At 47.6% G+C, this 13,855-nt stretch overlaps 1 protein-coding gene across 1 annotated transcript in view; it reads left to right on the top strand.

The window, feature by feature from the left end:
* Nucleotides 1–13,855, top strand: part of LOC142312877 (uncharacterized) — a 237,509-nt gene that overhangs the window by 154,358 nt on the left and 69,296 nt on the right. Inside the window, exon 27 of the mRNA XM_075351861.1 lies at nt 5,550–5,585. Within this exon, the coding sequence (XP_075207976.1) occupies nt 5,550–5,585 (36 nt within the window). The remainder of the gene's footprint in view (nt 1–5,549; nt 5,586–13,855) is intronic.

Below are 13,855 nucleotides of genomic sequence, written 5' to 3' on the forward strand. Positions count from 1 at the left end.
TCTATACCTTGTTCTTTATAGGACAAGGATGTTATATGTTATGTATCTCTGTTGCCATCTTTTTTTGCCATGTAACCTGATATATCATGTGCCTTTTCAAACTAGGATTTAGGGCTAGGCCATTTTGCATGAAGATTCATGCATATGTTTAAGGCACTTTCAACCCATGTCTCTGAGTATCTGTCTTGAGAGGGTTGGTGTTTGATATCTGGAAGATAACCTGTATGCAAATGCATGTATGACTTATGTGGTCTTATGTGAATTAATTGGTTTTTCCCAAAAACACAGAATATGATTTTGTTCATATATGTCTCTATCCCACCCTGTGTAAATGGTGCCATATTGAATAACGTGTGCTGCTTTTTTGCACATGTAGATTGCATATACGTTATTACACTCCAGCAATCCTATAAGATCCTCTGATATGCTAGATCAGGGGTGGGCAATTAATTTTCCCATGGGGCCGCATGAGAAATTGGGATTGGTTTAGAGGGCCGGACTAATATAATTACCTCAGTTCTACCCAATATATTACATCACTACACCCCCTCCATATACTACACCTGTAATAAACTACACCACTACACCCCTATATACTACACCTGTATTATACTACACCCCCCATATACACCTGTATTATACTACACTCCCTCCATATACCTGTAATATACTACACCCCCATATACACCTGTATTATACTACACCACTATATAATACACCTCCGATATACTACATCATTACACCCCTATATACTACATCACTACACCCCATATACTACACCTGTAATATAGTACACCCCCATATAGCACACCTGTAATATACTACACCTCCATATAGCACACCTGTAATATACTACCCCTCCATATAGCACACCTGTAATATACTACCCCTCCATATAGCACACCTGTAATATACTACCCCTCCACATAGCACACCTGTAATATACTACATCACTACACCCCATATACTACACCTGTAATATAGTACACCCCATATAGTACACCTGTAATATACTACCCCTCCATATAGCACACCTGTAATATACTACCCCTCCATATAGCACACCTGTAATATACTACATCACTACACCCCATATACTACACCTGTAATATAGTACACCCCCATATAGCACACCTGTAATATACTACACCTCCATATAGCACACCTGTAATATACTACAACTCCATATAGTACACCTGTAATATACTACATCACTACACCCCTATATACACCTGTAATATACACCTCCATATAGCACACCTGTAATATACTACCCCTCCATATAGCACACCTGTAATATACTACACCTCCATATAGTACACCTGTAATATACTACCCCTCCATATAGCACACCTGTAATATAGTACACCCCCATATAGCACACCTGTAATATACTACACCTCCATATAGCACACCTGTAATATACTACAACTCCATATAGTACACCTGTAATATACTACATCACTACACCCCTATATACACCTGTAATATACACCTCCATATAGCACACCTGTAATATACTACCCCTCCATATAGCACACCTGTAATATACTACACCTCCATATAGTACACCTGTAATATACTACCCCTCCATATAGCACACCTGTAATATACTACATCACTACACCCCTATATACACCTGTAATATACTACATCACTACACCCCATATACTACACCTGTAATATACTACACCTCCATATAGCACACCTGTAATATACTACACCTCCATATAGCACACCTGTAATATACTACACCTCCATATAGCACACCTGTAATATACTACACCTCCAGATAGCACACCTGTAATATACTACATCACTACACCCCCTATATAGCACACCTGTATTATACTACACCCCCATATGTCACACACCCTGCTCCCCATACAGCCTGCACCCCCATATGTCACACACCCTGCCCACATATTTCACCCTGCCTGTACCCCAACTTACCCCTCTCAAACACTCTGCACCCCTTCACATCCTTCTGTCAGTCTGCAGCTCTCATATGCCACTCACCCTGCAACTCCATCTTCCCTCATATGCACTCACCCTGCAACTCCATCTTCCCACATATGCACTCACCCTGCAGCTCCATGTTCCCACATATGCCACTCACCCTGCAGCTCCATGTTCCCACATATGCCAGTCACCCTGCAGCTCCATGTTCCCACATATGCACTCACCCTGCAGCTCCATGTTCCCACATATGCCACTCACCCTGCAGCTCCATGTTCCCACATATGCCACTCACCCTGCAGCTCCATGTTCCCACATATGCCACTCACCCTGCAGCTCCATGTTCCCACATATGCCACTCACCCTGCAGCTCCATGTTCCCACATATGCCACTCACCCTGCAGCTCCATGTTCCCACATATGCCACTCACCCTGCAGCTCCATGTTCCCACATATGCCACTCACCCTGCAGCTCCATGTTCCCACATATGCCACTCACCCTGCAGCTCCATGTTCCCACATATGCACTCACCCTGCAGCTCCATGTTCCCACATATGCACTCACCCTGCAACTCCATCTTCCCACATATGCCACTCACCCTGCAGCTCCATGTTCCCACATATGCACTCACCCTGCAGCTCCATGTTCCCACATATGCCACTCACCCTGCAGCTCCATGTTCCCACATATGCCCCTCACCCTGCAGCTCCATGTTCCCACATATGCCCCTCACCCTGCAGCTCCATGTTCCCACATATGCCACTCACCCTGCAGCTCCATGTTCCCACATATGCACTCACCCTGCAGCTCCATGTTCCCACATATGCCACTCACCCTGCAGCTCCATGTTCCCACATATGCACTCACCCTGCAGCTCCATGTTCCCACATATGCACTCACCCTGCAGCTCCATGTTCCCACATATGCACTCACCCTGCAACTCCATGTTCCCACATATGCACTCACCCTGCAGCTCCATGTTCCCACATATGCCACTCACCCTGCAGCTCCATGTTCCCACATATGCACTCACCCTGCAGCTCCATGTTCCCACATATGCACTCACCCTGCAGCTCCATGTTCCCACATATGCACTCACCCTGCAGCTCCATGTTCCCACATATGCCACTCACCCTGCAGCTCCATGTTCCCACATATGCCCCTCACCCTGCAGCTCCATGTTCCCACATATGCACTCACCCTGCAGCTCCATGTTCCCACATATGCCACTCACCCTGCAGCTCCATGTTCCCACATATGCCACTCACCCTGCAGCTCCATGTTCCCACATATGCCACTCACCCTGCAGCTCCATGTTCCCACATATGCACTCACCCTGCAGCTCCATGTTCCCACATATGCCACTCACCCTGCAGCTCCATGTTCCCACATATGCACTCACCCTGCAGCTCCATGTTCCCACATATGCCACTCACCCTGCAGCTCCATGTTCCCACATATGCCACTCACCCTGCAGCCCCATGTTCCCACATATGCACTCACCCTGCAGCTCCATGTTCCCACATATGCCCCTCACCCTGCAGCTCCATGTTCCCACATATGCACTCACCCTGCAGCTCCATGTTCCCACATATGCCACTCACCCTGCAGCTCCATGTTCCCACATATGCCACTCACCCTGCAGCTCCATGTTCCCACATATGCCACTCACCCTGCAGCTCCATGTTCCCACATATGCCACTCACCCTGCAGCTCCATGTTCCCACATATGCCACTCACCCTGCAGCTCCATGTTCCCACATATGCACTCACCCTGCAGCTCCATGTTCCCACATATGCCACTCACCCTGCAGCCCCATGTTCCCACATATGCACTCACCCTGCAGCTCCATGTTCCCACATATGCACTCACCCTGCAGCTCCATGTTCCCACATATGCACTCACCCTGCAGCTCCATGTTCCCACATATGCCACTCACCCTGCAGCTCCATGTTCCCACATATGCACTCACCCTGCAGCCCCCCTCCCCCTCATGTCCCCTCTTTTCTCATTACCAGTCATCATGTGTCCACATCTCCTTCAGGATTCAGTATCTTTGCTTTCTGCCCGGCATCCTGTGTCTCCTCCCACACAGTCACATGGGCGTGACGTCATTGCAGGTCCTGCAGGATGAATTATTCCGTCTGCTGTGCTGCTCCTTCTCCTGCAGGGCGGGCGGGAACTTTTGAAATGACACACGCAGCGCAGTACTGACAACGTCAGAGCACGCGTGTGTCACTGACAATTAGTGCCGGCACGGAACAGAGGAAAGACTCCTGCGTTCCGCTGCCTGCACTGACTGTGCGGACCTGCACAGGATCTCTCCCTGCTCGGCACGCTGCAGCCCGGCTCCACTGCACCGGCTGAAGACGGGCGGGCCGGTCACAGAGAGCAGGCGGGCCGGATGTGGCCCGCGGGCCGCCCCTTGCCCAGGTCTGTGCTAGATACTACCCTTTATGTGTGTGCGCCCCTTAAGATTCCCTGTTTCTGACGCCCGTCACCATGATGCTATTTGCGGTTAGGCTTGCCGCTTTTGCGAATGTTCTTTATAATATGTTATAACATGTTATTGTGACACCTTACATTATATTGCTGCATGAGCGCATGCGCACTTGGTGGACGTTATACACACGTCAGGAACTCATGTGACTTAGTCTCGTGTGTTCCCATTGCTTGTAGCGGCGCGCATGCGCTCTTAGTGCGTACCCTCTGAACTGGAGGCTTGCATCTGCATGCAGCGTCATGAAAGCAGCGCATGCGCAGTGGCGGATTCACTTGCGTCATGAGCCCACATGATCAGATCACGTGGCAAACATGGTGGCGTCTGTCTGCGTCCTCCGGTTGCGTGGCGACTTCTCTTCACCCTCCGTTTCCATGCTGGTAAGCAATTTACTAATTAATGTCTTGTATATAAGACACACCAACCATGGTACTCCTCACTTCTCCCCTGAGGAAGCTACACCGTGCTGTAGCGATACGCGTGGGGTTTTCATCCTACACCCTCATATGCATTATGCTTGCCTCTAACCCCTGTTTTCATCCGTTCATGGGCATTTGTTCTCCCATATACTTGGCTTAATACATCTCTTTCAAGGCAGGTGATATTTTGGCTTTAGTTCACTTTCTTATTTATATCCATGCGGTGCTAGCCATATATTTGTTACATCTCCATGTTGGGCATTCCTGCATTGTATTATATTAATCTATCTTGGATACTTTAGCCAATATATTTAACAACCTCTGGGTTTTGCCTTTTAATATACTGCATTGTTTGCTGTCTATTTCTGGGGTTGTATTTGGCTTGCTGAGGATGTTTGGTGTTTCATACCATTGACACCAAATATATGTACTCTTATAAGCTTCTGCTTTTTTAATTGTTTTTATGCATGTCCATGTTTTGGTGTGTTTTTTTCTATGTATTAAATGATATTGTTCGCTATACTTGGTGATCCCACTTTTTGCACATTTTCTCTCTCTTTTTCTTTTGCATTAAATTTTCAAAAATGTGCTAGTGGTATGTGATCCCTTTTTGCATTCATACATGATATTTGAATTTGGTGCCCTCACACATTTGTTGTTCAACATCAGAGAATTCACACAGGGGAGAAGCCATTTTCATGTTCCGTATGTGCTTGCTAAACATCAGAAATTTCAAACACGAGAAAAGTGATTATCATGTGCAGCAAGTGTAAAATGTTTTAAGCAGAAAATAAATCTTACAAATCTGTGAATTCACACCTGAGAACTTTGATTTACATGTTTAGAATGTATGAAAAGTTGTTTATGGACCTCGATTATGCTAAACATCCAAGAGTTCACACAGAGGACAAGCCATTATCATGTTAAAGAGAATGTCAGTAGGATCAACCCTCCTAAAGGCCACTTTACACACAGAGATAAATCTGCGGCAGATCTGTGGTTGCAGTGAAATTGTGGACAATCAGTGCTAGATTTGTGGCTGTGTACAAATGGAACAATATGTCCATGATTTCACTGCAACCACAGATCTGCCAAAGATTTATCTCTGTGTGTAAAGTGGCCTTCAGTCATCTATATGGGCATGCAGGTCATATAAAGTTGAATAAAATGATACTTTGATATCTGAAGTCGAATTAATCCAAAGAAATTCACATTTTTCTTTTATGTAAAAGAACCGTTAAGATCTCTGGGCCGCACATAGCTCTCCCCGAGAATCATCCTCCAGAGCTTATTTTGAATAAAAATGGGTTTCACCAATGTGAACCACATAATGCCTGGCACTTTGCCAGCTCTCATGATCACACACAGCTCTGCAGTGAGATCACAGCACAGCAGAGCTATCACAGAACAGACGTGAACTTTGCCTCATTACAAAAAGATTTCCAGCAACAGACAGCTCATAGTGCTCATCTCACAATCAGCCAGTGTAGGTGAAGGGAAGTACAGCAGAGCTGACAGCTCTTAGAGTACATCTAAAAATGTGCTTTTCGTGTTTTTAATGAGAGTTCAATTTTCTAGTACTGTGTTAGTTATAATCAGGTACAGCTATGCAGTAGTTATTTGGAATGTAACAGTTGTTCTAGGCTATAATTTGTGTAACGCTTGCGGGTGCAAATGTGAGTGGACCCACTGGCCCACAGGGAGAACTCGCACACACCTTGACATAGGAGGGGCTTAACTAAGCACCTACCGTGTATCCACCAGAGCCTCTGATGATGAGGTTGGAATTGGCTGCCGGTAGACACCAAGTGCCACTCCCAGGGCAGTGTCCGGGACTGTGGCAGTTAAGCAGAACTAGGTGACAGCAGTGAAAAAAAGGACATATATATATATATATATGTGAGAATCGGGTTTTAGCCGCGCTAAGAAACCACTGTTGCCAGGATGTAGTTTATATTGAAAAACTCTTTCTTTATTACAGCATCCAACGCGTTTCAGAGACATAAGCCGTCTCCTTCTTCAGGGAAAAAGAGAATTGGATGGTTACTAGGCGTTAGATAGGGCTGACACACGAACTGGAGCAGGTACTCAGGTATAGGAAGGTTCTCAAACACAGGAGGGCTACTAGGCACAGAAATTAAGGTGCTGGAAGGCACAGACAGCGCGGCAAATACTGGCATAGGTCATCTAGCACTGGCACGGTTGTCAGATACTGGCACAGGTAATCTGGAACCGGCAGGTGCTGGCATGATCATCTGGTACTGTCACAGTTCTTCCAGAACTGGCAGGCACTGACATAGTCGTCAGGTACTGGCATAGGTCACCAGGAACTGGCAGGACAGCAGACACTGGTATGGTCATCAGATAATGGCATAGGTCTTCCAGAACTGGCAGGTCGGTAGGCACTGGCACAGTCGGCAGGTACTGACAAAGGTCATAAGGCACAGGACTTCAGGTACAGGCACAGGACATCAGATACTGGCAGATACTGGTATAGGTCTGTCACAGGACATCAGATATTGTCACAAGTCATCTGGCACAAGACATCAGGCACAGCACATCAGGTACTGGCTAAGGACATCACATACTGTCAGGTACTGACATACAGGCGAGGCATATGCAGGAACACAGGTAAGGCTGGCAACACCGGACTCTGGATACGCCAGACCCTGGAAATGCTGTTCCCTGGATTTGCAGGCTACACAGGACAGCGCTACGCCAGACTGGAGCAGGAAACTGGACTCTGAAAGGGCAACAATCTTCAGGCAGGACAGAGGAAATGGTGCAGATTTCAGGCTGGTAGCAGGACACAGGAAAGGACTTAGGAAAACAGGCAAGATGGGTCCAGGTACATGGAACAGATCAGGTACAGGAACACAGGCTGGAAGGATCCAGGAGCACAAGTAGGCCAGACACAAGTACATAGGCTGGACAGGTCAAGGAACATGCACAAGTCAGGTACAGGAACACAGGTTGGATGGGTCCATGAACTTCAGCAAACACAGAACTGTTTACATGCAGGACTAGAGCTGGATACAGGTAGGATTGACAGAACTAGGTTACGAAACCTAATGAGTTGCTCAGGCCGATCTCAACAAGGGAGGTAGCATTAAATACCTGATGCCACCCATTAATAGATTGGGGACACTTTTTATGTTGAATACGCTGCCCCTTTAAGAGGTGGGGATCAAACGTGCACCCTAGGCTGGAGACCAGGAAACCACGCTTGGTCTGCACTGGGCATGGGGCATAGGGATCATGGAAGCAGGCGGTGGACGAAAAACGTGAGCAGCCATGGAGGAGAACCAGGGTCCATAGGCAGCACCACAGGAAAGCAGAGAACCATGCATAATGCGGGCGGCCATGTGGGACAGTGGGGGGACCATGCAAGATGAGCACGCCCTCAAGGACAAGCAGGCTGCTGAGGAGGTAACGGCATGGTGTTCCTGTCAGGTGGAGGGAGAAGAGAGTACAGTGACATTGACGCTGATAAGCACTGGGACGCCGGCATTTCAATTTGCTTGACTGTGCACTACCTTTTCATAAGAATAATTGTTTGGCAATGACTTGTGAAACTTGTTCATTTGATTCTAAAATGCACCAATTTGACTAATCTCTATATAGGGAAGCCCGAATCATGAAATGACATATGTAAAATAAACTATTTTGTTTTTATGTAATCATAGATTTCACATTTATGTACACAGTATAACTGCATCTTCAATGGGTTGTCCAATGCCTCTTTTTTTCTATCCTACTATGACAATGAGCGACACTGCTTTGCACATCTGGTGTCTACAGAAGCATTAGGGCTTTTTTAGACTACCGTTCCGTTTGTCCTGGTCAGTTCCTGTTTTTTTTGCGGACCCACGGACAGGACCATCTTTTTAATGTCTTTTGTGTAGGATCGGATGGCACACGGAAGCAAAAAAACAGATCGTATGTCCATTCTGTTATTATGGAACATGTCCTATTCTGTTCTGTAATAACGGACCATGACTCAATACAAGTCAATAGGCCCGCAAAATCCCCAGAAGCCACACGGAAGCTCTTCCGTGTGACCTCTGTCGGGTGCCCCTGCAGTCTATGTCCCGCTTCCCCGCCAGCCCCACGGCTGCTCGCACTGCAGTGTCAGCATCTGCCTGCACTGCAGTGTGTTAGCAGCTGCCCATACTGCAGTGTGTCAGCAGATGCCCACACTGTAGTGTGCAAGTGTGACGCCCTGGACTAGCCAGGTAGTCACATACATACCAACATACACACCCCCCCACCCTAGACAGTTACAACAGTCAGACAAAAACCCTTGTTGACGCCCTCCAGGGCCTGATGTCCACACCAGGTGGGGCGGAGCCAGGCGGTTGGCCCCACCCACCGAGGAGTTCACAGGCCTGGAGGCGGGAAAAGGAGTCAGATCAGTTTTGGAGGTGAAAGTGAGAGTAAAACGTCTGCGTGTGCCTGGGTAGGAGCCCAGGCACTGACAGCAAGGTTGGCAGACGGTGGTGGCCGTCTGCAGGAGTTGGTGGAACTCTGCAGAGCCGTAAGGACCGGGGTCGGGCGTTGGCCCGCCGGTACCGAACCGGGGAGCGGAGTGAAGCTAAGCACACAGGCAGGGCCATTGGACCCCGACCAGGCTTGGAGCCCCCGTAAATTGTCAAATCCGAGTGTGACAGGAACCCCAGGGGTTTCCCAACAACCAAGTCCCGACAGAAGGCAACACTGTGAGGATATACAGCCACCGCCACAGGCTAGAGATCCAAGGGCCAGCACCTGTGGGAAAAACGGGCTCCTACTGCACCTATACGCCGGGGAGCAGACTACCGGTGGGCAACCACAGGAGTCAGAACATTCTAAAAGGTGCAGGGAAACATAGCCACCATCAGCCGTCCGGGGAGAGCACAACAACACTGCAGCCGGCTGCGGGACCCGTCCATCCGGCCGTTTGGTTTACCAGAGACTCTGTCATTGATTGTCTGAGTGAGTACACCAGTGCCGTCCGGCACCGCGCCGCGCTGTCCCTGCAACCCTGCACCCCAGCCATCCAGCCTCCCTGTTACACCATCGGGCCCCGGGATCACCAACCCCTACCCACGGAGGGGACAACATCCTAGCTGCTTCCTACCATCTCTCCCGGGATCCCCGTCACCAGCAGCGGTGGTGCCATCATCACCACGTCCCGTGGGTGGCATCACGAACTCTCTCCCCAAACAAACCATCCCTTTTCACTCATGGGTGAGGAGCGCTGCTCGAGTCCCCGGGTCCGGCCCACCGCTCGAGCCACCGGGCAGCAGCAGCAGAAGCCCCGGACCCGAGCGTGGCGAGCGCGTCCCCTACGCCCGCGACACAAGCAGCCACGGGGATGATGAGCGTTGCTGTCAGGAGGTTAGTAAAATTCATTACCTGTGGTGATGAATTCCTGCACTCCTGATGTCAGCACTTGTCACTGACTTCTATGCCTGCTGCGTTCTCAGATCACCTCTCACCGGTGGCCCAAGACTGTGACTAGCGGTGACTTCACGGGCTGCTCGCGATACTTGTGAAAGCATCGGTCATTGAACTCAGTGATCAGCGCTGACGTCAGGAGTGCAGCAGCTTCCATCACCACAGGTAATGTACCTCGCTAACCTCCTAAAGTCAGTGCTGGTCATGCCCTGCGGTGACCTGGGCTGACCTCATGATGTTAGCTCAGGTCACTGCACTGCTCTCCCAGTCAATGGGGAACATTCTGTTCTTCATTGACTGGGACAGTGAGTATGGATTGTCATGGGACCCCCTTATTGGATTACGCGGGACCCAGATTTGATTTTTCTACATCGGTGAAAGAGGGAATGTTTCTGGGAGTATTTTTTCAAATAAAAATGTATTAGTCGCCAATTTTTTTTCATTACTGACTGGGTTCGTGATGTCGGGTATCTGATAGACGCCGTGACATCACTAACCCCAGGGCTTGATGCCAGGTGACATTATACAGCTGCGCCACTTCTGGGGCAGCTGCGGCCTGCTATTTTTAGGCTGGGGAGGGTCCAAGAATTGCTGATCTCCCTAGTCTGAAAATACCAGACCACAGCTGTCTGCTTAAAGGCCCTGTCACACACAGAGATAAATCTTTGGCAGATCTGTGGTTCCAGTGAAATCATGGACATATTGTTCCATTTGTACACAGCCACAAACCTGGCACTGATTGTATTCAATTTTACTGCAACCACAGATCTGCCGCAGATTTATCTCTGCGTGTGGCCTTTACCTTGGCTGGTGATCCAATTTATGGGGACCCCACATTTTTGGTTTTAATTGATTTATTTAATTTAAAATAACAGTGTGGGGTTCCCTCTGTTTTGGATTAGCAGCCAAGGTGAAGCTGCCAGCTGTGGCCTGCAGGCTGCAGCCGTCTGCTTTACGAGAGCTGGCTACAAAAAATAGGGGGGACCCCAAGTTATTTTTTTAAATTATTTTATTTTTTAGCTAAATACAAGGCTAAGCACCCTTTAGTGCCACATTATACAGTAGTAAAAAAAAGTTTGGACATACCTTCTCATTCAAAGAGTTTTCTTTATTTTCAGGACTCTGAAAATTATAGATTCAAATTGAAGGCATCAAAACTATGAATTAAAACATGTGGAATGAAATACTTAAAAAAAAGTGTGAAACAACTGAAAATATGTCTTATATTCTAGGTTCTTCAAAATAGCCACCTTTTGCTTTCATGACTACTTTTCAAACTCTTGGCATTCTCTTGATGAGCTTCAAGAGGTAGTCACCGGAAATCCAACATTCCAACATTCTTGAAGAAGTTCCCAGAGATGCTTAGCACTTGTTGGCCCTTTTGCCTTCACTCTGCAGTCCAGCTCACCCCAAACCATCTCGATTGCATTCATGTCTGGTGACTGTGGAGGTTAGGTCATCTGGCGTAGCACCCCATCACTCTCCTTCTTAGTCAAATAGCCCTTACACAGCCTGGAGGTGTGTTTGGGGACATTGTCCTGTTGAAAAATAAATGATGGTCTAACTAAATGCAAACCGGATGAAATAGCATGCTTCTGCAAGATGCTGTGGTAGGCATGCTGGTTCTGTATGCCTTCAATTTTGAATAAATCCCCAACAGTGTCACCAGCAAAACACCCCCACACCATCACACCTCCTCCTCCATGCTTCACGGTGGGAACCAGCCATGTAGAGTACATCCGTTCAACTTTTCTACAAAGACACGGTGGTTGGATCCAAAGATCTCAAATTTGGACTCATCAGACCAAAGCACAGATTTCCACTGGTCTAATGTCAATTCCTTGTGTTCTTTAGACCAAACAAGTCTCTTCTGCTTGTTGCCTGTCCTTAGCAGTGGTTTCCTAGCAGCTATTTTACCATGAAGGCCTGCTGCACAAAATCTCCTCTTAACAGTTGTTCTAGAGATGAGACGGTGTGTCCAAACTTTTGCTCTGTACTGTATATATATCTTTCTCATCTACTATCTATATATCCCTCTATCTATCTATCTATCTATCTATCTATATCTATCCATCTATATATCTATCTAGCTGTTTGTTTTTTTGCTGTCCGCAAAAAAAACGGACGGCACACAGATGACACACGGTCTGTATACAGAATGGAACGGATGCCACACAGATTCATCCGTGAAAAAACAGCACCGTTTTTTTTCGGACAGCAAAAACGGGACGGTCGTGTGAATGTAGCCTAATTATGTATTATTATATAGTTAGCAAACCCTTTGTAGTTATATCAGGGCAGGCTTTATACAAGATTTTGGATGGTGTCTTGGAATTTTTGCTCATTCGTCTAGAACAGGGGTGGGTAATTAATTTTCCCAAGAGGCCACATGAGAAATTGGGATGGTTTTAGAGGATAGTATCTATACTATGCCTTCATAAACAAACAGTAAGTTAAACAATACAAAGATTCAATGAAAATATGGAGGACCTAATTACATCATTATTTAATGATGAGATGATGAACTTTAATGAACTTGTGATTGTTCACTTTAGAAAATTGTCAACTTTAGGCCGGTTTCAGATGTCCGTGTTTTAGGTACACGTGACATCCGTTTTTAACACGGATGCCACACGTACCCATGTTGTTATTTGCTGTTACTCACACGTCCGTGTTTTCTCACGGACCGTGTGACCCCTCGTGGCCACGCATGCACACACGCAGACATGTCCGTTTTTTCATCGGTAGCACGGGTGTCAGACGGATCCGTGTGACATCAGTGTGACAGGTACCGTTGAAATCACGGGTCTTTTTAATAAAAAGATTTTCTATATTTACCTCTCTCCAGCGGTGCTGTCTCCGGCTCTGCTGCCTCCCGCTCCTGAAGCTGGAAGCAGCAACATCAGGGTGTCATCAGGGTGTCATGAGAGTTCATTGGAAACTCCGATGACCTCCTTGGATGTCACTGTGCTTGCAGAATACTCACCTGTCCCCGCGGTGATGTCCTCAGCGGTGCTGTGCCCAGCGCTGTCACCACGATGCTCCGGCTTCCAGGTCCTGAGTGCACTGAATAATCGATGAATGAGCTGGGGTCATGAGCGGGAGGCATCAGAGCTGAAGAAAGCAGACCCGTGCTTTCTCCATTACCTGTCGCACGTATGCAAATAGGTGCTGGAGAAACGCGATCAGGCCCTGTAATGGCGGCACACCGCTGCAGGGGGTGATAAGGGAGCACGTGGTACCCCATGTAACTCCAGTACCACTCGCAGTTACAGGCTTTTCTCTGCGCTGATTCTAGGTACCAGACCCGCTCTAGTTATGTTTGAGCTCCACACGGAGCCAACGCCAGGAGCACCACAATCAAGTGTCTGCTCCCAACAGCAGGGGCGGACACTGACAGCTTGGGGCCCCTGTGCAAGAAAATGTACCTGGTCTCCCCTTCTATGGCACAAAGCTGCAAATAGTATAAATACACACACACGTGTGTATATGTTATATATATATATATATATATATATATATATATATATACACAC

This window comes from Anomaloglossus baeobatrachus, chromosome 5, assembly GCF_048569485.1.
Source record: "Anomaloglossus baeobatrachus isolate aAnoBae1 chromosome 5, aAnoBae1.hap1, whole genome shotgun sequence".
Lineage (NCBI taxonomy): Eukaryota > Metazoa > Chordata > Amphibia > Anura > Aromobatidae > Anomaloglossus > Anomaloglossus baeobatrachus.